Source organism: Gopherus flavomarginatus, chromosome 6 (assembly GCF_025201925.1).
Source record: "Gopherus flavomarginatus isolate rGopFla2 chromosome 6, rGopFla2.mat.asm, whole genome shotgun sequence".
NCBI classification, from domain to species: domain Eukaryota; kingdom Metazoa; phylum Chordata; order Testudines; family Testudinidae; genus Gopherus; species Gopherus flavomarginatus.
The window spans coordinates 98628637-98653311 of NC_066622.1; the positions used below are offsets into that span (position 1 = coordinate 98628637).

Here is a 24675-nt window from a genome sequence, read left to right on the forward strand (position 1 = left end):
TAAAGAAAAGGAAAATAAGGGTAATGCCAGGGGAGAGCAGCCCCACAGTGAATTCAGGGCTCTATCGAAGAGAGGACCAACGTGCAATCTCTTTTTCACATACCAGGAGCAGAATGCTGTACTTTCAATCTGCACAGCAGAAGAGGATTATGGGCTCTTGGTGGGCAGAAGGAATAAAGGAATGCACAGCAATGCCACAATCCTGATTAGTAACTGTAAAATTTGGACACCACATTGGGCAAAGCTCCAGGTCTCTCTTATGAAAGCAATGTGTAAGCCTCACCACAGTAATATAGATAATTTAATTACTGTTGCTGCTATTTATGGCATTTTGAATTTGTTGTTTGGAAGCAGTGTCAGAACATTCAAAACATCTGATCAAAAACAGACAAGAGGTTTTCCAGCCCCAGCATTGTCCTGCCAAGGTTTCGTTCTTTCTACTGGAAGGATTTGCTCAAAAGGGCATAGCCCACAAGCACCTAATAGAGTTTGCTCTGTTTCATGTCACTGTGAAAGGGAACAGCTTAGGGAATCAAAAAAGCAACTGGATGGATAGCTGATCACCAGAGAAGAAAAGTGTCACACTGAACCTTGTGTACACTAGGAAAATGTGAACCATTGTATTACATCATTGCTGTTCCACTGGTGCTAATATGGGGGAGCTGTAGTGTAGGTAGGGCATAAATGTTTTTTGAACCATGTTGTCTAATCCTGTGCGGGAATTTTCCTAGCATGGATAAGGCCCCAGTGCCCCAAACATAAGGCCCAGAAGCTCTTAGTACAACTGGCGGGGGGAGGAGGAGCATGCTTTATGCCACCTTTATAGTCTCCCAGTCCTGGGCTAGTCACCACTGTAAACCAAAGGAGTCTTAATACTGATCAAAACTTTGCAGCTCACACCCAGCTCTGCTTTAGATACAGGAGAAGGAGGAGGAGGAGGAGGGGAATGTACCTGTTTACGTTTCAGTAATTAATACACAAAAGCTTATTAATCTTTAGAAACATATTCAAACTGTGGTGTTTTCCTTCTAAGGCTGAAGATTTCCCATCCACCATATCCTTTTAGAAAAGCAAGAAACAAAATGGGCTCTTGGTTGACACCTTTTCTTTAAGCAAATACTGTCCCATTCCATCCATTAAATTATGCCTGCATTGTGTCTTTGCATGGCACCAACATTTAAACAGACTCTGCTGATAACAATGAATCCTAGATGTAAAGAACAGGAGCAAAGAGAGATTTAGATAAATCCCAGGCCTTGAACTTAATGGTCCACAGCTTTGGTAAAAATGCAAAACAGGATTTTTGAGTAGGCTTCCAATAGGGTTAGGACAAGTAGCTCCAACCTAGGTCAGCTTGACTGGAAAAATCTTTTCTTGGCTTGTGAGAACTTCAAAAATACAAGGCTGGTGGTTTTGAACCATCCAGTACACAAAGACAACCCCAACTGAATTCAAGAAGAGCTTGGCATTCAAAAAGCTGTGGGTATTTTCTAAATAAAACTTTCTATTTGATGGCAGTTTTACTTAAAACCCAGTAGGTACTACAGACCCTGTTCATTTTAACGCCTACTTTTATGAAGTGTTTTGAAACCTGAGTGAAGCTTCTATGCAAATAGTAATAGTAATTCCACCCTTGCAGTTATAAAAATAGGGTGAAGTGAAGTAAGCTTATATTTAGTCATGTGTCACCTGGAAATTTCATTCACCTGCTGAGGGGCTAATTCAACAGCAAGTTGTGTCCCAGCCAAATAAACCCCTTAATAACTCCTCTCAGAGGCTCTGAGCTGTAAATACTGATCTTGGCATCATTTCATGCAATGGAAGGAATTAAAAAATTATAAACAAAATGAGGGGAGGGAAGAAAAAAATATTTTTCTATCATACATGCATTTACTCTAAGATCTCCTTATTAGACACCTTTCAGGAGAGTCATCCTACAAAGGTGTCCTGTCAATAGTTCGGGTAACCAGTAAGAAGAACACATCTGTAATTGACCCCATGGATACAATTAAAATCCCTAAATTCTTCCATGCCCTTCCACATATAAGGCAGAATGTCTAGTGGCCTCAGTCAACTGTTTTATAAATGCCGTAGTCACGTGGTGAATGGATCTATGTGGCATGTTGCACACCAAGAAGGAATGAACAATCTTTTTTTCCTCCACTAGATTTATGAAAAGTCTGAGACCGAATCAGGGAAAAGCAGCCTTGTATCCTGAGTGCAAAGGAAAAACAAGACTAAATCCCTTTCTGCTGAGAGTAGTTTGTGTAAAATAACTGACCTCAGCTCGTCTTTGAACTCATGTCTTCTCAGTGCCACACAGACTCATCAGGAGGACAGAGCTGGCCTACAGAGCAGATGGCACCTGGAATCTCTGCACACCAAACTAACCAAGCACTCTCAATCTGTTGATGGTGGCACATAGTCTAGCAGGGGACCAGGATTTTAAACAATGGCTTGATTCTCACTTCAAGGAGTTTGGAGACTTTTCTGTATCTGGGAGACCTTTAAAAATAAACACGTGATCTGGAAGGTAGAGCCAGTGGTGAAGGCATCAGCCTCTCAGGAGCAGAGGGTCAGAACATGTCATTGGAAAGGGACTTTTCCCTAGCTTTGGAATGATAGAAGTGTAGGACTGGAAGGGACCTCAAGAGGTATTCTAGTCCAGTCCCCTGCACTCAAGGCAGGACTGAGTATGTAATCTTGTAATGTAATCTTGCATTTGACTGAAGACTTCAATGTCACTGTAATTTTTTCATTCTTATTATATCCATTCATTGAACAAGTATCTCATCTATTCTGAATGTGTGCACTCTATCATGCAAGTCAAATACATAAATACAACTCCCATCAATTCAATGGGGGTCGAATGCATGTATCCAGGGGCAGAACTGGATAAAGAGTGAGGGACAGTGACAGATTTTTGGGTGTGGTGATGAAATTTTGGTGCTCTTTAAATAAGCAGCAAAACATGTTTTGTATTTTAGTGGAAAGATGTTTATGACAAAAAAGACATTGTGTAACGTTGTTCATTGGAACAAATTTCAGAACTTAAAAATATTTTAGTACTTACTGTTTATAAAAATCCCTTGTATGCTTACAACTGAAATCTGTTTGCTTTCCATAGTGCACAGGTGCTTAGTTTGTTATTGTAGGGTTGATTACAACTCCTGAGCTCCTGGAGCTGATTTATTAAAAACGTACAGAGAAAACTCTTTCAGAGCCTCGAAATCATGTTAAAAATCCAGCTCCTCAAGTGGACCACCCAACTCCACTAGATCTGGAATGGATGGTTGGGCAGACACTCACCATGTGCATTCTGCTATCCCTGGCAACTCTGTAAAAATATAGAGGATTTTTTATATGTAAGCCCTCCACCCAATAATGCCAAATTACCTACACTTAACATGGGGATATCAGGGAGAAAGCAACATGCAGTGCTTCAGAACCAACAATCTGAAGTAACTAAGAGTCTTTGGGTTATTGCTGCTTGGTAGGTTACAGACTTATGGGCACTTTACTGCTTCTGCTACTATTATTATTGCCATCACTTCTGGTTTAATCACTGGGGATTTTAATGCCTGGGAAAGCACTCAGTTTTATATGGGCCCTTTAGAATAGTTTAAAATATATAACCTAAACCACGTCCTTTTCAATTTACATATTCCCCCTCTTCTCCCATTTCCTTTCCCACAGACTCAGTCAGTGCTTCACCCATTCTCAATAGAGAACGGGGTTTCCATGGTTCTTGTAACTCCCTCTGCCCCTCTGAAAACGTAAGGTTGATATTGGGTGGAGAGGAGACGTGTGCGTGGAAGGCAACTCCATCGTTGTAAGAACATGAGCCTCGGCTAAATAAACCTATCAGTCTGACAGCTGCAGAGAGAAAGCTGTGTGCATGAGACCAGGAGAAAGAGGAAGGATAAAGCCCCATTGTTTTGTATCCAGAGACTGTGGCAGGCACTTTAACAGGGTCAAAGGGGCCACATCTGGCTACAATCAGATCTCTGATACCAGTTAGAAAGAACATGGGGGGAGGGGGGAGAAGGAGAGGGAAGGGACCTGACATCCCTGTGATTGAGGGTTTTGGTAAGAGCAGATTTAGCAAGAGAAGGGTGGAGATAACTATAGCACCAACTTGTCCCTTTTGGGGGTTTTTTTTAAGCAAATAATGGTTGAGGGTTTGAAGCATGGACTTGTATTTCCCCTTAGCCTCTCACTGACCTGCAGAACTGAGAAGGGGAGCTTTGTGCCAATGTTGTGGGAGGGCTCAGAGGCTGCAGTTTGGCTTTTGGTAGGTAATTTAAAGGGCACTCACACTCATGTAAAAGACAAAACCAAAATATCTATAGCGTTTTTATACTGGGCTAGGGCAGGGCTTTTCCTCTGCAGCTTGGAACCCATTTATTCTGATGAATAGAGCATATTGCAGGGCTGAAAACTTCACTCCCCCCTCAGTCTCAGCCTTCTCTGATCCTTGTGTGAAACAACTGCCATTCGAAAGTGCAAATGCATTGATTGCAGCACATCTCCAGTTTGGACCAGGAGGGTGGTTAGTTCAAATGAAGTTTGAGGGAGATCCTCACTAACATGATCTTTTCCATGAGGTATTTGAATGGACAGTCTCTTTTGGGGGAAGGAGGGGGTGTTAAATGACTTTACCAGTGGTTTTTTTGGAGCATGTCTACACTTTGAGCTGAAGATCTGATTCCCAGCTCCAGCAGATACACCAGCACTAGCTCTCATCAAGTTAATGCATTAAAAATTGAATGTAGCTGTGATAGCACGAGCAGCAGGAGGAGCTAACTACCCCAAATGCACACCTAGCCTCTCTGATGGGCCTGTACTCAGGGCTGTGAGCCCCTCCTGCTGCTTGCTCTGCCACAGCTACACTCTGTTTTTACCATGCTAGCTTGATGACAGCTAGCATGAGTATATCTCCTCAAGCTGGGAATCACACTACAAGCTCAAAGGTACACATATCAGTACTGTAGCTTCTCATTTGGGGAATACAGAGTTTAGCTTAGGTTAGTTTACCCACTTTTTTTTTTTTTTTTTTTTTTTACCACTACACCACAGAGACATTTCCTAACAGTACCGTGGACAATTAAAAATAGGAGGGAAAAATAATCATGAAAATTCATTTTTCACCACTTTGCTATTTGTTTACTTTTCTGATTTAACCTAACTTAGAAGCTAGTCAAACTGATTTTGTTTCCAATAAGTTTCACTTTCCAGTTCTCCTACACAAGCACATTGCTGCAGAGCTTAAGTTGCAAACACTGCAGGGGAATGTTTCAATCAACACATTCTGAACAACCTTTATTTGATTTTTGTTTTTTAAATCATGAGACTATTTCCATCAATATTAAATTATAATTAAAGAAATATGTAATACACTAAACCTCTACTTGGGGCCTTACCCCTCTGACCGTTTCATTTTAATACCCATGAGGGCACACTTATTCTTTTGGGAGGTTTCTGCTTTCCATTTTCAAAAACACCACGTGGAACAGGGTTGATCTGAGGTCACTGGAAAGAAGACTCTTTCACTAGATATGCGACAAGACTACCTGCAAGAACACAGAGCTTATGTCCCCTTTCCTGTATTTACATTTCATGCTAATATGGAAAAGCTGCAAGACTAAAAGCTAAAGCACAGAGCACCACCACTGTAGTAAGGAAAGGAACTTCAGACCTGGGCACGCTAACCAAAAACAGCACTATCAGCAAATACTTTGAAAAATATATTGCAAAAAAACTTCAAGGTTGTTCACGTTTCTTCCACTGTCAGTTCTGCTCTTTTTCTACATGGCAAAACGTGACCTTCCTACTTCACCTGCTCTCCCGCACCACCCACGCATGTTTCTAAAGGAACTTAAACCTCACATGCCTTTTATGTTTACTTTCGTATTTATGCACTAGCATTCTGGATTATATCAGCATGCTTCTTGGAATTTATTAGCTAATTGCTGCTGTAGAGTCAACCGTAGAAGGAGCAAAACTTGTGATTCTTGCTTTGGTCCTACATAGTGCATTAAAATAGTTCTCAGCTGCCAAGTCAACGATTCATTTTTTCAAGTTATATTTAGAAGTCAGAACATTTTGAGGCAAGTCGAATTTTGGGCCTAACCAACTTGGCAAATCTCCTTTCACATTTTGGCTTATATGTTCCAGGAGAATTATAAAAAACAACCCCATAGCTTTTTAAAGTATACACTGAAAAGGTTCTTATTTTACTGTTCTACCATCCATCATCATTACCCCACAAAACTTTACATTTGAACCCTCAACCCAGGCATTGGCCAGCTGCTGGCATCTTCTGCCCAGTGAGTACGACTCAACCAGCTGGGTAAGGGGAATGCTCATCCAGCATGAAATGCAATGTTCTATCAAGGGAAGGGAGCAGAACCTCAATGACATTCCAGTTCTGATGCTGAATTACAGTGCAGCTGCAAAAGGATGCCAGCTATCCCCTTTCTCCTTCTCAGGATAGACCACACAAGTAGGGGCTAGTATAGTGTGCAATGGAACTGAGGAGAGCCACAGCCCTCTCCGGTTCTGTGGCTCAGGCACCAACTAGCAACAAAGTTTGAATTTCATCCCTCTCACAGGCCTTGGCATTTGCTAAGGGGTCGGGATAATGGGAGTCAGATTTTCCCAAGAGGGTTATTAAAAAAAAAATGTACATATTTTTAAAGTTGTATCAGTTCAGATAATGTCTCCTTTATAGACTGGCCTCCTCAGCTTTATACACTTTGGAGTTGCATACGAGAAAATGGAAGCTGCTGGGTTTGTTATCTTAGTTTTGTGACTATTTCCTATGCTAGTTCCAGAGATTACAATGAAAATACACAGTATACAGTATCCTGTGAGCATGTTCCTTGAGCAGCCTTAAGATTCCCATGCCAGCAATCCCATGTGCACACACTCTATTGCTCATGGCAAGAAATAGTCTGTTAATATTCAGAACTATTCATGGAAAATCATTGGCAGAAGCTAGATGACACTACGGGAAACTGAAACTGGCAGGGGAGTAGTGTGAATGGGCTCTGATGGGAGTCCAGAGTACTACTTGGCTTTGACAGGAGCCTGCCATACAGGTTCTTCAGAGAGCGAGACGTAAAAGCAGAGACAGAAGGAAATCAGAGGTCTCCAGTAGGTATTGGGAAACTCCTGGGTACCCCTCCAACCCCCCCCCACACAATCCTCCTTTCCCCCCACACCGACCACCCCGCATTAAAAGACAAGTTATTCAACTTCAAGAATAGAATAAATAAGTGACCATAACTCTATTACCAGAATGCAGACAGAAAAGAGCACATTTGCCACCTGCTGGCTGAAAGCAGGAAGTGCCCTTTTTGTATTGAACACAATCAGTACCATGATACAACTGATTTAATCCCCCCCCAAAATAATCAATGAACTTGTGATCAAAAGCCAACCTGTCCCACTATGCCTGGAGTCATATGTACATCTATCAGTCCTTCTCATTTATCAAGTATCTCTCTGGAAGTCATCCTTTTGCTTTTTATTAGGGTTTGATTCAAACTTCCTTTGCCCACCACCTCCCTCCATGATCAAACCCCTGCCACCACTGAAACATACAATACACATGATAAAAATGAAATGCTCTGCTAGAGGTTGACACACTTGGGCCCAGTGCAGGAATACCATCCTTAGGAAGTGCTTAAGAGACATACTTTTTGAGATTACTGCAATGAATAACAAACTAGCACAGGGAATAAGGCTCAAACCATCTGCGTAAGCATTGTGTTTTGAGAGCAGATTTTCTTTTTCAAATATTAACAATAAGACAATAAACAGACACTGGTCAGAGTTACAGCAGCAGCTCTGAGTTTTGGCTGCAAAGTGATAGCACAATTGTAGCAGGTTTTACAATACTGCTTTGGCCACTGAAGAAAAATGAAAAGCAGAGAGTAGGGGTGCCAGCACGTCATAGCTGAAGGAGCTGCAGGGATCTCTCTAGTAACGGACCAAAAAGCTTGGATGTAATAAATAAGCAACAAAACAGCATTTTGACAGGACACACAGGCTCTTGAAGAAGCCATAGTGCTATATTAAGAAACTTTTTGGAGCAGGGACCATGCCTTTGTGTGTGTTTCTACAGCACCAAGCACAATAGGACTCAGGAGTCTCCTGTACTATAAATACCAAACAGCAAGTGAAACTGGGCAGATATCTAGGCCACTAATCAAAGTGTCTGCACTTCCCATTTACAGGAGGGTGAAAAAATAAATATGGAATGAAGAGAGTTAATCTGGGAAGCACAATGACTGGTTGCACTCACCTGTCTGTAGGTGCATATGATGATTTCTCTCAGGTGATAATGCATAGGTGTCATGGTCTCACTCACAGTATCCAGGGCCATATCTACCTCCTTCTTCATTCTGTGCCCCTCTGGTAAAAGCTGCACCACCTTCATCACCACCTGGGAGATGAGAGCAACAACCGATTTCATTCCAAAACTTACACACTTTGAGGAACATAAAACAGACAGGACTATTCCAGGTTGTGCTCTCAAATCTATCTGCTTGCAGCCACCTGTTGTCTCTTGTATTATACATAGATTGTAAGATCTTTGGGACAGGGATCACCTTTCTGTTATGTGTTTGTACAGCACCTTGTACAGCGGAGTCCAGGTCCATGACCGGGGCTTCTAGGCACTACAGTAATACAAATAATCACCACCACCCCAAAAGCATGTAAGGCCAGATTCTCGCCCACAGTCTGGCCCCTTTGTTCCTTACAAGCAGACCAAAGAGGCCACGTAGTGGCCAACTCAGAATTTCTTTGGAGTGGGATGAGAGAGAGGGGAATGCTGGGAGCTCTCAGCTGGTGTCAAGATAGCACAGCGTCCTTCCATCATCACCCCCTCCTAATGCTTGTGTAGGACACTTGCAGTGGGCAAGAACCTCAATGCACTCTATCAATTCTCATTTGGTTTCCACTGCCAGCTGGTGTTCAGGCTGCTCTAACCAAGACCATGGCCGGAGCTGTGCAGAGTAGAGAAATCAGGGATTCACAACTGGCACTCTGATAGCACACATGCACCCACATCCACCTTGAGCATAACTTGGCGTAGGAGAAAATCTGTCCCCTACAGAGCTGCTCTGCCTTAGTAAGCTCCCATTGGCATAAACGCCTAGTTAAACTAAGGCTGGTGATCTCCACCAGTCCAGTGCTGGGGCTTCCTCACTATATTCCCCACTCCCACACATTGCTTGCCCCTGAAAAGCTTTAGACAAGCTGGACTGCACTCTCTAAATCTGGAGGAGCCCGTTGAGACACTGCACCCAATATTCTTCATAGAGATATTATTATATGATTATGACAGAGTTATAATGTGTTTTATGCAAGATAGGTCATGTGGGATGTCATTGGAAAGGTTATGATTTGCTGAATATGATTATTCTCTTTGAATGCAAGTACAATTTTTGTATCTGAAGTTAGGAATATTGACTGTATATCTGTATTACAAATATGTGTTTAAACTTGAGAACTCCCACTAGACAAGATGCTTTCATTCTGAATAGCTGGGTGAGGAAGGGCCATTAGGAAAACAGTAGGCCCTAGGAGAAGCTTATCTCCACCTGGGGAGCCTTCCTGAAAGCCCTGCAAACAGCTTCCAAGTAATGACCTGTGTTACACTACAAGGACATGTGACTAGGTCACCTGGTGCTGGTTTCCCAACTTGGGATATCACTATTTTTCCACTGATTGGCCTGGGAACCACGCTTTGGAACAAAGGGTTCCCGCCATATGCAAAAGCTATATAAGACAGGGGAGTGACATTATCGGGCGTCTTCACTGACTCCCCACCGAAAGAGACTCCTGAAAACACCTAAGGAACAAAGACATACACAGGCTGTTATCCAGTAGCACAGTAACCATCATCTCTGCCCTGAAACCCAAAGTGCTGATTACATACTCATTCCTTTTAGAGTTACTGACGGACAGACCTGCTCCCACTCAATTCAACTGGAATTCTAACAGTGTGTACTATTAGGACGGGATTAATGCTAATAAACTGCTACAACAACACAGACAGAGAATATTGCCAAACAGCCGTGTCTGACTCTCATCTGTACAGTGACTGTATAATATGTAGATCCATGAACTCTGACTGGCTACAACCCCTCAGAGCTTATCAGACAGTTGCTACAAAGTATCTGTCTGTCCTAGATACTTATGTGGCTCTCATTGCCATAGAATCTGAGCACCTCCCTGTCTTTAACATATTTATCCTCCTCACACCCATGTGAGGTAGGGAATTACTACCCAATCTCCAAGAGAAGGGTGGATTCTCTCTCTCTTTCCAAATCTAGCCTGGATGCCCTTCTGGGGGGTATGTTTGGTCAAACAGTTAATGGGCTCAGTTTACAGGTAACTGGGTAGAATCTAGGGCCTGTGTATCCAGGTGGTCAGACTGGATGATCTTATTGTCTCTTCTGGCCTTAAAATCTATGACTCTATCACCCCCATTTTGCAGACTTTAGAGAGACTCTGTGGCTTGTCCAAGATCACCGAGGGAGTCTGTGGCAAATCAGGAAATTGAACCCAGGTCCTGGCCCAGTGACCAGCTACCCCCAGACCACTCTTCTTCCCTCAACACACATGGCCACCTCTCTTTCTTGATTCAACAAAGCAGACACTTGCTAGGACACACTTCAAGAGTTTCTCTGAAAAAAAAAACTGCAAACCCAATTCCATCTCAGGACCAGCTACTCTGATATGGCTTCAGAACAGAAGCAGCAACAGCTTGTGTATCTATTGGGTTTCTGGGATCAACAGCTTGCATATCTATTGGGTGTCTGGGAAGTGGGCGGGCTTCTAAAGGATCCTCCCCCAGCCTAAGGGGAGGAACCACAGGGCCACAGAACCCACTGAGTGCAGGGGACAACTAATAAAAGAACAGGGACAGGAGTGAGGTCAAAGGGTCAGAAGGAGGGAACCTAACGGGGACACCGAGCAGAGAACCCCGGACAGCGCCCACTGCTCCTTGAACAGCTTGTGTACCTATTGGGTGTCTGGGAAGTGGGCGGGAGAAGCCCGCCCACTGCTAAAGGATCCTCCCCCAGCCTAAGGGGAGGAACCACAGGGCCACAGAACCCACTGAGTGCGGGGGACAACTAATAAAAGAACAGGGACAGGAGTGAGGTCAAAGGGTCAGAAGGAGGGAACCTAACGGGGACACCGAGCAGAGAACCCCGGACAGCGCCCACTGCTCCTCGAACAGCTTGTGTACCTATTGGGTGTCTGGGAAGTGGGCGGGCAAAGCCCGCCCACTGCTAAAGGATCCCCCCTCAGCCTAAAGGGAGGACCCACAGGACCACAGAACCCACTAAGTGCGGGGGACAACTAATAAAAGAACAGGGACAGGAGTGAGGTCAAAGGGTCAGAAGGAGAGAACCTAATGGGGACACCGAGCAGAGAACCCCGGACAGCGCCCACTGCTCCTCGAACAGCTTGTGTATCTATTGGGTGTCTGGGAAGTGGGTGGGCGAAGCCCACCCACTGCTAAAGGATCCCCCCCCAGCCTAAGGGGAAGACCCACAGGACCACAGAACCCACTAAGTGCGGGGGACAACTAATAAAAGAACAGGGACAGGAGTGAAGTCAAAGGGTCAGAAGGAGAGAACCTAATGGGGACACCGAGCAGAGAACCCCGGACAGCGCCCACTGCTCCTCGAACAGCTTGTGTACTGGGGCAGTTGCCATGCTCCTGAAAAAGGCTAGGCTGATTGCGGAAGCAGCCACAGCTGGGGCCACTCCCCAATCAGGCCAAAGCTGGACCTATAAAAGGGCTGTAAGCCAGGCAGTGAGTCAGTTTCTCTCTTGCTCTAGAGAGAGAAGAACCTGGCTGCCTGGGAGCTCAGAGTACTGGGAATAGAGTAGTGCTGGGGAAAGGCAAGGGGAGCTCTGGCCTGGCAATTCCCCAGGGTGCAGGCCTTGGGAAAGGCCAAAGCAGGTACTGGGGTTGCAGAGGTGCAGCCCTGAGTTAGGCAGAGGCAGCTGGTCTGACTCCTTGCCAATGGAGCAAGGGGGCTAGATGATGGCTGGCAGTAGCCACTGAGGCAAGGTGGATGAGAGGGTTGGGGGTTCCCCTGGGGAGGGGGAAGGTGAGAGTGTGGTGGGGTACTGCTGGGGCAGCACCCAAGGAAAGGGCCCTGGGGTCTGGGAGGGTTACGGGGCCCTGAGGCAAGTGAGCCACTGGCCTGTAGAGGGTGCTCCAGGCTGGAATCGAGCTATTTCCCAGGACAACAAGCAGGAGGTGCTCCACTGGTGAGTCTTGACCTTGCTATAGCTTGACCTAAATTTGGTAATGATGATATTTTGGGTTTGGAGTCATTTTTAGTTCAGGATACAATAAGAGCTCTCTTTATCTTACTATAAAAAATAAAAAAAAGTAAGATTATCAAGTTGTTTCCCTGAGGAAAATTTCATTATGACCAGAATTGCAAATTGCATTGGAACCATCAGGGTCTTTCATTCCACTTCATGATCAGTGGAAACTTAATCTGACTTCACTGTAAGCAGATGGTACTGCAGTACTGCACACCTGCAGGTCACCAGCCAGAAGGTGGACTTGCCACAGTGCCACAAGTGCTGTGGTATTCATAAGCCTCTTTCAGAAGCAAAATGCCAGACACTTGGGTGAAATGTTTGTTGCCTTTGGAAAATAAAAATGAACAGAACAGAGTGATTTCACAATAGGGAAACAGTAGAGGCTGGGGTTAATAAAGAAGGTCATAATCACACCATCAACAGATGAGGGAGGGTCAGTGAGGCTTGAACTCACAGCTGTTAACATTTACACTCTGGTGGGGTGTGGAAAGAGAGCCCTATTTTTAGAAAAAAACTTTATTATTCTAGCTATTTTATCTGACACACAGATTGCCTGCACCTGATGGACAAATGGAGTGCTCTTTAGACATGTCTCCTGTAGGCTAATGCCTGGTCTCTGCTTTGATGTAGCTGATGAAAACAGACATTTAGCACCTCCTGAGACCAGCCTAACAATGTGTTAATCGTTAACAGGCTGTCATCATCTTGCCTTGTTCTGCACACAGTGTGATTTTTAAAGAAGCAAAAGACCTATCTCCAAATATGAACCATGAGCAGACTAACCCCAATATCAGAGCCCCAGAAAAGCCCCCAAATGCCAGGACCCAGACTTGAACCGGGCTGTTACTATCAGAGTTTTAACCACAATGTGAATAAACCCCAGTCTGGCTGCTTCAGAATCCTAAACATAGGCCCCATCACTTAGTGGGAAATTCAGTCCCTGAATGAAGTAGCTGAAATGCTGAGACTGTTTGAAGGAACAGGACATTTGCAGCCCCTGGAGATTTCACAAGACACTCTGAAATAAAGGCAGATTAATATGGGAGGAGGACTCACCTCAAATTCTCCTTTGGTGTATTTGGCATCAGGTACACTCACAATTTCATCCTCACTCATCTCAGGGATGCCCTGCAGCAAGAAGAAGAGGCTAAGCCAGGTTGAGCAGTTAAAAAGCTATCCAGTTACACCCCCTCACATGCAATTGTCTCCTGGGTGAACTCCTGCGACACTTAACAATACTGTATGTGGGAATACAGTGGTCTAAGGGAAGAACTGCGCCTCAGGAGGCACAGACTTTACAAATAATACTTTGTAACATGTAGCTTTTTTCACTATAGTTGTCAAAGAACTTATTTATGCTTTTTTTCTTTTAACAGAAGGTGACACTGACGAACAGCAGTTAAATGACTTGGCCCTGTATTCTTGGTTCTTCCACTGACTGCATGGGCAAGTTTCCTGACTTATGTCTGATCACAAACCGGTAGGCCCCACCCCAATGCCCTTTGTCCCAGGTTTGCCCCAGACTCGTTGAGTTACTTTGGACAAGTCACTGAACTTTTGTGCCCCAGTTTCCTGCTCTGTAAAACAAGACTAGTTCATGAGGTGCATGCAACTTAATTCCTTAATATTTACAAAGCCCATTACAGTGCCTTTGATGGAAGATGCTGAAGAATTGCAAAAAATAACATCAACATCCTAGCTGTTGTTCTTAAGCTTCTTTGCTGGCATATACATAAGAAAGGGTTAATAATAGGGAGATGTCCTTGGTCTCCATAATCCAAAGCCACACTTAAGGTCATTTTAAAGCACTGTTCCACATTTCTCATTGAAAAAAACCCTGCTGCCATTTCAAGTTGCAGCAGAACTCCTTGGTGACACTACTCATGCAGCTGATAACCTCCAGCTCCACTATTAGGACTAGCCCAGTAGTGCAGAGCTCAAGGAAACAGATTTGAGAAATCGGGAAGTGATGTAGTGAAGCAAGAATTGGTGAATAATCTGTTCCACCATTTCAGTGGCCACACTCACAGCAATAATGAAATCTCTTTGTTTAAACTATATTGCTGCTGAGCAAACCAATCTTATTAGAGGCCTTATTCCACTCTAAGGCTCCTACTGAGGTTCCAGCACAGCCCTCCGTGACGTTGTGCAGTCTATAACTTTTATCAAAATTTAATAATAAGTGACTAATGTAACTGGAATATGCTTCATGCAAAAGGTCTCTTGTAAGGTATCATTACAAAGCTTACAATCTGAGTGTAATCATCCTATTTGTATAATTGTACCACTCTTGTATCTGAAACTAGAAATATGAAACAACTCTGAGGGCCTATTGTAATTATGTAAAGTGTGGGCCATTAATGGTGGTTTGGAATCTTGATGACTCCCATTAACTAGGACCATTGTCTTCAAATGGCTGTGTTTTACCTGTAAGTCTTCCTGTATGCGTGTGTGCTGGCAAGTGGGTAATGAAGTCTTGCAGTGACATGTGATCATGTCACCTGAACTGGAATCCATCTTTAACCTGGTGTCTTTCCATTGAGAAGGAGGGGTGGGAACTCAGAGAGGGATAAAAGGATTCCCGCCTTATGCAAAAGATATATAAAGGGGTGGAAGAGAACAAGGAGAGGGAAGAGCCACCATGAAGAATCCCCTAGCTATCACCTGAGCTGGGACAAGAGCTGTACCAGGTGAAAGAATTGTGCCCAGGCCTGGAAGATGTCCAGTCTGAGGGTATGTCTACATCTACAATTTTGCAGCGCTGGTTGTTACAGCTGTATTAGTACAGCTGTATAGGGCCAGCGCTGCAGAGTGGCCACACTTACAGCAACCAGCGCTGCAAGTGGTGTTAGGTGTGGCCACACTGCAGCACTGTTGGGCGGCTTCAAGGGGGGTTCAGGGAAGTTCTCCTTCCCCACGGTTTGCTCTCGCGTTCCCCGAACCCCCCTGCAAACCGCAGGGAAGGAGACCTGCTTGCACGGGGGTTCGGGGAACGCGAGAGCAAACCAGGGAAGGAGACCAGCTTCCCCGCGGTTTGCTCTCGCGTTCCCCGAACCCCCCTGCAAACCGCAGGGAAGGAGACCTGCTTGCACAGGGGTTCGGGGAACGCGAGAGCAAACCGGGGAAGGAGACCAGCTTCCCCGCAGTTTGCTCTCGCGTTCCCCGAACCCCCCTGCAAACCGCAGGGAAGGAGACCTGCTTGCACGGGGGTTCGGGGAACGCGAGAGCAAACCGCAGGGAAGGAGACCTGCTTGCACGGGGGTTCGGGGAACGCGAGAGCAAACCGCAGGGAAGGAGACCTGCTTGCTCGGGGGTTCGGGGAACGCGAGAGCAAACCGCAGGGAAGGAGACCAGCTTCCCCGCGGTTTGCTCTCGCGTTCCCCGAACCCCCCTGCAAACCGCAGGGAAGGAGACCTGCTTGCACGGGGGTTCGGGGAACGCGAGAGCAAACCGCAGGGAAGGAGACCAGCTTCCCCGCGGTTTGCTCTCGCGTTCCCCGGACACCCCTGCAAACCGCAGGGAAAGAGACCTGCTTGAAGGAGAGGCTTCCTCAGGTATGCTGGGATACCTGCTTATTCCACGGAGGTCAAGAAAAGCGCTGGTAAGTGTCTACACTTGTTTACCAGCGCTGGATCACCAGCGCTGGATCCTCTACACCCGAGACAAAACGGGAGTACGGCCAGCGCTGCAAACAGGGAGTTGCAGCGCTGGTGATGCCCTGCAGATGTGTACACCTCCTAAGTTGCAGCGCTGTAACCCTCTCACCAGTGCTGCAACTTTGTGATGTAGACAAGTCCTGAGAAAAAACTTACAGAAGCATCTCTGAGGGTTAGATTATCTGTATTCAGTTTGATTAGACATAGATTTGCATGTTTTATTTTATTTTGCTTGGTGACTTACTTTGTTCTGTCTCTTACTGCTGGGAACCACTTAAATCTGACTTTCTGTATTTAATAAAATCACTTTTTACTTATTAACTCGGAGTATGTATTAATACCCGGGGGAGTAAACAACTGTGCATCTCTCTCTATCTCTGTTATAGAGGGCAAACAATTTATGAGTTTACCCTGCGTAAGCTTTATATAGGGTAAAATGAATTTATTTGGGTTTAGACCCCATTGGGAGGTAGCCATAGAGAGTTGGAACAAAGGAAGCTCTGAGGAATGAATCCCTAAACACCAAGCCCTAACCCCGTGAGCAGTGAAAGAGGGTGTGACAGGTTGGATCACAGAAGGGCTAAAGACAAGCACACTTCTGTGAGCTGTTTTCAGCTAAACCTGCAGCTTTGGGGCAGGTAATTCAGACCCTGGGTCTGTGTTGGAGCAGACGGGAGTGTCTGTCTGGTTCAGCAAGCCTGGGTGCTGGAGTCCTGAGCTGGCAGGGAAAATAGGGACAGAAGTAGTCTTGGCACATTGGTTGGCAGCTCCAAAGGGGGGTTCTGTGATCCAACCTGTCACACCCTCTTTCACTGCTCACGGGGTTAGGGCTTAGTGTTTAGGGATTCATTCCTCAGAGCTTCCTTTGTTCCAAATCCTCCTTAGAACAAGAGACCCATCCCTGGGCTAATACCTACATTGAAATGCCAGAGCGTGAGGACCGCAATAACCATGGCTGTGGTGGTTCTCCCTTTGCCACTATGGCAGTTGAACACAAAGGCCGTGTGAGAGTCCTCAGCTAGCGCACTCTTCATCGCGTCCAATAGCCGATCTACATCCTAAAAATGAACAACAAAAAATTAAGTACGGACTTTCCCTGCTGGGTGTGACTCATTAATTCTGTTCCGCTGCCCCTGTGGATTAATTGAACCGTATCTGATTTTCTGTAGTGCCTTTCACTTACCAGGTAACCGAAAGGGTGCTACAAAGCAAGAAGATACACACTGGGAGTGCAGTGATTGTGTGTGAAATGCCATAGCCTTTGATGCAATCAACCTCATACGGGGGAGGGAATATTGGCCTACGCAAAGGCATAACCCTCTATTTCTTGCAGAAAGTGCCATGGGATCTTTAACTTGCATCTGAATAGCAGCCACAGTGCATGGGAGTGTCAGCAGTTAGGTAAAATCCTTACTCCTAATGTGGAACTTGAACACTTTAGTCCAGATTTAAGAGGGATACCACTGAGTCTGTGTGTGACTTCCATTTAATCCTATACCCTGATATGTTGTGAACCAGCAGCATTCACCTGCACATAGAGATCATTAACACTGTCTTTACTGTGTCTGGCCAACTTTTTTTCCCCTGAGGTGTTGAAAAGCAGCTGTTCCCTGTCTTTCTCATGTATTTCTAATGGGTCTATGGCACCATCTACATTACAGTGTTACTACATAGGTCTTAAATTTCTCCTTCCAAGGAAGAATAGTGTATGATTATATCAAATCCAGACTAACTGGTCTTAAATCCCCCAGCTTCTGCAGCTGTAGAATACACAACTCTCTATGGCTATCCCAAGGTGATCATTTTCACTCAAGTGAAAATGCAAATAGGAAATCTCTCTAGGATAATGCTAATTACAGTTCTCTTAATTTCTTTTGCATCAACATAAAATGTCTAGGATAAACAGAAATGCAAAGGAAAATCTGAGATTAACAACTGTAGGTGCAAATCTATAATTGCAGGTTGAGACCAGCAGATGGCAATAATGCACTTACAATAAACATGACTGCAAAGTGGTCTTGATTCTATCAATGCTTACCATAAACATATTCAGACCTGTAAAACTAGAGAAATGAAATTTCATGGACAAAAGCGTCTGTGATCCCCGCATGGGCCAAATTACTAGAACACAGATCAGTGACCCTCTGGCTAGGAGACGTTTCTGGTATACTGGAGACGATTCAGCACTGTAAGCAACTGCATAACATCCCTAAAGGAGCATACCCCAAATCTCCTCTTTGCAAGTCTATAAACTGTACAGGAACACAAGCAGTACACGCAACCCAGGGCTGCAGAGCATCTCATTCTGGCCAGGATTGTCCCAGAGTTATAGTACCAGACAGTACAGGCTAGGGATTGCAATCATGCTGCCTTTTTTTTTCCTCAAAAGCAATGTCAGCCACCAGGCCCTGAGGCTATGGTGAGCAGACAGGAGACTGTCTGGTAACTTGCCTCATTGACTTCTCCTGAGTACAAACACAGAGAAAGAAAGGAAATGGAGCAGCCAGATTCAGCGACCACATATCTAGCGCAGCAGCAGCTCCTCACTCCTATAGGGAAAGAGGCTGCAGTGCCTTAAGGTGAAGGAAAGGGAGGAGCCAGAAGAGAGGAAAGCAACTGCAGGGGGAAATGGAAGAAGTAGTGAGAGAGAGAGAGACAATTTAGGGCAAAAGAGAGAATATCAATTTGGAGGGGGAACCAGGAGAGAAAGTCAAACTGGGAAGGAGGGTGAGTATCAGTTTGGTCATAGGGAGAAAGAGAGAGAAGAGCTGACCTATCCACCCACCACCCTTTGAAAGTGGTGGGGGAGAAAACCCAGGAGATTCTCACTGAAGGCGTTCACCACTGCCCCTTCAGGGGAGTTTTGGTGCTGAAACTATGGAATACCTTTTAGCTCCTCCATTACCTGCTCCTTGGGAGCACAGAAGTCTGGGATTGGGATTCGTTTGTACACCAGCCCCTGGCATGTGCTCTTGTGCTGATTAAGTATCTCCTGTGTGGTCAGGCAACTCTTAAATATCTTCATCTGCTTCTCCTGTTCTAGATACACCTCCAGCCACTTCTGGGACTTTAGCAAGTCATTCTTCAAGGTGGACTCTAATTTCTGCAGGGGAGAGACAAAGAAACTGAACAAGACTCCTTTCATTGTATGGACAAATAACATCATTTTTCAGAATCTTCCTTCCTTTTTCACCCGAAAGGGAAATTTTTATTTCCCCATAAATTTGTAGGTGAACTTAGGACTCAGGGACGTGAGGGACTAATGCCAGGCATATTGCAAGACCACAGTGTGGAAACTTCCCACACACAGCTCTGCTAATATGCCTTAGCCTAATCTACCACAACCCCTGCTTTTCAGGTCTGGACCTCTCCCGAAGACTCTGCCAGTGAGGTAGGAATGCTTCTATTGCCCACCTGGACTCACACCTTCCATGGTTTTTTACTGTCCTTAATCTCTTGGGGTGACTCCTTGACTCTTTTTCCTCTCATCTCCCAGGGATACAAATGTGCCCATAATCCCTTTTGCGACATCGCTTGTACACAGCCTCTGCCTCTGTTGAAATCCTGATCCACATCTTCATTGCTGCCTGACACAACTTCCTTCAAGTTCTGTATGGCCAACCCAAGTTCCAACACTTCAAACTCCCACATGTTCAAAATGCTACTGCCCACCTTCTGTTTTGTACATAGGAACAAAACCATATCTGCCCCATGCTTGTACACCTCTGCTGACTCTTCATTCATTTCAAGATCCTGTTAAAATTGCCCTCCTGATTTTAAAACCTCTCATGGGCTTGCCTAACTCATGAATCTAGTCTCTCCACACTCCCTTCTCTACACAGCCAGCACCAGCCTCGTTGCCGTCCCACCACACAACCTGACCACTGTGGTAGGGCCACCCTTCTCCTCTCAGTTGTCCTGGCTATCCCTTTTCAAGACCCAGACAAGAACATCTCTGTTCTCCCTTGCCTAACTGTATCATTTACATGTTCTTTCAAGCCACCCCGTAAACTCTCCAGGTTTGAGCCAAGTTTTATTCCACATTCTGTAAAATATTATATACATTTAGGTGCTGTATAAATGCTTACTAATAATTTTATTACAACTATGCTTTTTGTGTCAAACCAACGCGCTCAGGGTTACAGCAGATATAAAATACGTTATGCCACACAAAACTGTATTTGTCATGAGACTGCTTTCCTTCCTCCCTTCTCTTATTTGCCAACATGAGAAAGAGAGAGAGTGGGGTGGCTGGGCAGGCAGGCAGAAAGAAAAAAAAGAAAAGAATCAAGAAAGATGAAAAATCTTCGGTCAGTATCCAGACATTGAAATTCTCTGTACCAAGTGCACAACACCCTGGGGTGGGTGATAAGCAGCAACCCAGGTAGGTGACCAGCTGGGAATGGGATGAGAGGGAGAAGAGGACTGATGAGGCTCACAGGTCCATGCCCTACTGTGGAACATATGGATGGAATATCTTTAAATGCAGTCTCCAGTACGTCAATGTAAATCTCATTTGCTGATGGTAACTTATCTTCAGCTTGGTGTACATTAAGGCTGGTGGTACTTTGACTTGTTTATCAGCAAAGTGAAAACTGTTGTTTATCCCACCCCCAATGGTACAGCAATTTGAGAGGGGAAAAATAACCATTCCACACAGAACTGTATTTTAAATACTGAGTTTATACGTGCACTACACAGTAACAAAATTAACTACCTATTTTTCTTATATTCTTCATTAGAGTAATACTCTGATGTATCCTGAGAACTCAGCGTGTTACACAGTAATTACTGAATTTGTGCGATATGCAGGGTTGTAGCTGTGTCAGTCCCAGGATATTAGAGAGACAATGTGGGTGAGGTAATATCTTTTATTGAACCAACTTCTGTTGGTGACAGAGACAAGCTTTCGAGCCACACAGAGCTCTTCAGGTCTGGGAAACTGAGACTTTGTCTACACTGGCACTTTCGCCATTAAAACTTTTGTTGCTCAGGGATGTGAAAAAGCAGCTCCTGAATGACAGAAGTGTTAACGACAACGAGCACCGGTGCGGACAGTGCTTTGTCAGCAGTAGCCGCTCTCATTGACGTAGCTACTGCCACTTCTTGGAGGTGGTTTTATTTTATTGCCCAGTGACGAAGGGCAGCTACACTGGTACCTTACCATGGTGTGGCTGCAGCGGCACAGCTACGCCATTGCAAGGTGCAAAGTGTAAACATAGCCTAACTCAAAGCGTGGCTGCTAAATACAAGATCTGAACAGACTGTTTAGCATAAGGGGTTAACACATATTTCAAGGGACCATTCAAGATGAAGTGGCCCATTAAGCATCCTTGAAATGTGTTACCTACTTATGCTAAACAATCTGTTCAAATCTTGTATTTAGCAGCAACACTGAGGCCTTGTCTACACTACCAAGTTTTCTCGACAAAACTTATGTTGACACCCAAAAGTCAACAAAACAAAAATCACCAAAAGGTGTTCACACTTGCTCCCTCTGTTGACAGATCATGTCCACATTGAGGGCGCCATCATCGACAGTGTGAGCAATGCGCTCTGGGCATGTATCCCACAGTGCAGCGTCGTGGGATGGCGGAGCTGATCCCTGTGCATTTTGGGATTCCCTCCGAGTTCTCCCACAGCCTCCTCAGCTGCCAGGAGCAGCATCCTGAGCAGCTCTGTGAGCTCTTCATGCTGAGGAATGTCAAAGCAGCACACTAGTCTCTCCCCTCCACCACAACAGCAATCTGCCTGCTGTTGTGTTCCTAGTGGTGGGGGGGGGGGAAGGAAACAGGAGCATTCCAATGATTTTGCTCTTTGTTCCCCAAACGGAGCAGCACGCTCAGCCATTGGATACTTCCTGGAGCTTTGAAAGGGAAAGGGTGCATGCCTGCAGGGCAGCAGAGATCAAAACACTGAGCAGAATGATCAGGGCAGACATTGTGGGATACTGGCGGAAGCCAGTTCTGTTGACAAAACAAACAGCAGTGTCTACACTGGCTCTTTGTCAAAAATAAAGAGAGGTGTCAAACAGATAGTTAAGGGTTAATGTCTCTTTTACCTGTAAAGGGTTACCAAACAGGGAACCAAACACCTGACCAGGGGACCAATCAGGAAACAAGATACTTTCAAATCTCAGTGGAGGGAAGCCTTTGTTTGTGTTTTTTGGGTTTGGCTTTGTTCTCTCTGGGATCTGAGAGTGACTGGATGTACTACAGGCTCTAATTTTCTATTCAAGTAGTAAGTGCAAGTAGAAAGGCAGTTTAGTCTTTTTAATTGGTTTTCTTTATTTGCAAATGTGTATCTGGCTGGTAGAGGTCTAATGTGTATTTGGCTGAAAGTATTTTAAATTGTATTTCTGCTGGAGGAGGCTTTTTCTCCAGTTTCTAGAAGCTGACAGACCCTGTAATATTCCATCTTGAATTTACAGTGATTTTCTTTATTCTTTTTTTCTTTTATTAAAAGTTTTGCTTTTAAGACCTGTCTGATTTTTTCCCCTTGTTGAGGCTCAAGGGAATTGAGTCTGTACTTAACAAGGAGGGAGAAGGGTGGAATCCCTTTGTTTTAGATTCACGGAGCTTGAATCGGTTTTGCCTCTGGGTGAGAGAGAAAGGGGAGGGGGGGAAGGGACATTCCTCCCTGTTTTAAGATTCAAGGAGTTTGAATCACGGTAATCTTCCAGGGTAACCCAGGGAGGGAAATCCTAGGAGAGGCATGGGTGAGGAAAGGAGTTTACTTACCTTGTGTTAAGCTCCAGGGGGTCTAGGTCTTGGGGGTCCCCAGGGAAGGTTTTGGGGGGACCAGAGTGTATCAGGCACTGGAATTCCTGATTGGTGGCAGCTTATCAGATCTAAGCAGGTAATTAAGCTTAGAGGAATTCATGCTGGTACCCCAACTTTTGGACACTAAGGTTCAGATTGGGGAAAGATACTATGACAGGAGGGAAAAAGAAAAAAGTCTCTCGTAGGGGTGGAAGTTTTTTGCTGCGAAAACCAAGTATTTTTCCCGACAGAAGTCGCATTGCAGTGTGTACGCTCTCGCTGTTTTGTTGCCAAAAGGCAGTTTTTGGTGACAAAACTTGGTAGTGTAGATAAGGCCTGAGTGAGGGCAGGTCTTCATACTGATGCAGCTGCGTCATGGTGGAGCTTAAGTGAAAACACTCTTACACTGATGGGAGAGCTTCTCCTTTCAGCATAGTTAATCCCTCTCCCTGAGAGGTGGAAGCTGTGTTTGGTGAGAGAAGCCCTCCTGTCAACATAGCGCTGTCTACACAGGGAGATAGGTCAGTATTACTAGGTCGCTCAGGGGCATGGATTTTCCACACCCCTGAGCGATGTGGTTATACCGATAGAGATTTGCAGTGTAGACCTGGCCTTAGTTTCCCAGACCTGAAGAAGAGCTCTATGTAAGCTCGAAACCTTGTCTCTCTCTCCAACAGAGGCTGGTCCAATAAAAGACATTACCTCATCCACCTTTTCTCAGAGAATTTGTGTTAGTTACTCAAGTATTACTACCATGTAGTATTTGCTTTGTAACCACTAGGCAGTTACATATATGCCAATGAAAATAAAGCAATACAAGTTGCTCACGCAAAATGTTACAGGACCAAAATAGCACCAAGACACCTCCTAGTGCCTGCTTCACTGCATTAAGCGCCCCTAGCAGCAGTAGAGACTACCACCAAGAACAGAAAAGGCAGAAGGTGAAGAAGGTGCTGAGTGTTCACCTCTAGTTGTTCAGGTGATGTAACAGGCACCGTAATCTGTTGTTCCAGGTTTCCAGGTTCCCGGACGGTGTAGATTTGTTCATTCCCTTCCAGCACCACTTCTTCACGGAGGTTTATCCAGGTGATGTGGGAGTACTTCCTCTTTGCATCAGTTAGGTAGCTTAGCACACTTCCAATAGCCTATGGGATATGGAAACAAAATGAAACTCCCAGCACACACGTTTCAAGCTGCCCTGCACAGGGCACAATCCAGGTTTCAGTCCTGCACTCTGGTCACCTCCCCGTGTCAGAATCTCCACCACGCTGCGTCCTTACCTTGGAGTTGGGCTGTGCCATCCCATACACAGGCATCTTGGGGACCCTCCGGAAGTTGGCTACCCTCATTTCCTTCCCAGTGCTGAGCACATCTGGGGAGAAACGTTCATCCGCCACCTGCAGAAAAACAAAATCAGAGTAAGCTGGAGCCACAGTTCAGATGAAAACCACATTTCCAATCTCTTGTTTCAGCTGGCACCTTTGCCATCACAGGTCTTTCCAGACAGACTCTCCCAGCTGATCACTCTCCAGCTCAGAGTAGCACTCACTGGTAAAACAACCGCCTCCGCCAAGAGCCTCCCATTCCCCTTCAAACACTGCCCAGGCCACTACAATGTGCACGTCTGACACAAGGTTCGGGATGGGATCGAAGTCACAGAGTCAGGCTCAAGATCTCAAACACTCCAAAGCTGAGGGGCACATGGATCAAGGGCTCTGGTTTGGCCTCATCAGAGTGAATTTTCAGCGTAAGCTTAGGGAATCATGGGGGGGGGCGTTCCCTGAAGAACGTTTGGCTCTGATATACTGTATGTGGTTCTAGAGAGGCTGAATAAGCCTCACATGCCTATTGTGTTGCCTGCGCCCTGCAAAGGGTGAGATCTGCAAGAA

General features: G+C 45.2%; 1 protein-coding gene across 4 annotated transcripts in view; it reads right to left on the reverse strand.

The window, feature by feature from the left end:
• The window catches only part of PALD1 (phosphatase domain containing paladin 1), a 187507-nt gene that overhangs the window by 64253 nt on the left and 98579 nt on the right, over positions 1–24675 (reverse strand). For all 4 annotated transcript variants that reach the window (XM_050959371.1, XM_050959373.1, XM_050959374.1 and 1 more), the window contains exons 13-18: positions 24067–24183; positions 23752–23931; positions 18931–19128; positions 16943–17083; positions 13426–13497; positions 8312–8452 (exon numbers count right to left, since the gene is read on the reverse strand). In XM_050959371.1, the coding sequence (XP_050815328.1) occupies positions 8312–8452; positions 13426–13497; positions 16943–17083; positions 18931–19128; positions 23752–23931; positions 24067–24183 (849 nt within the window). The remainder of the gene's footprint in view (positions 1–8311; positions 8453–13425; positions 13498–16942; positions 17084–18930; positions 19129–23751; positions 23932–24066; positions 24184–24675) is intronic.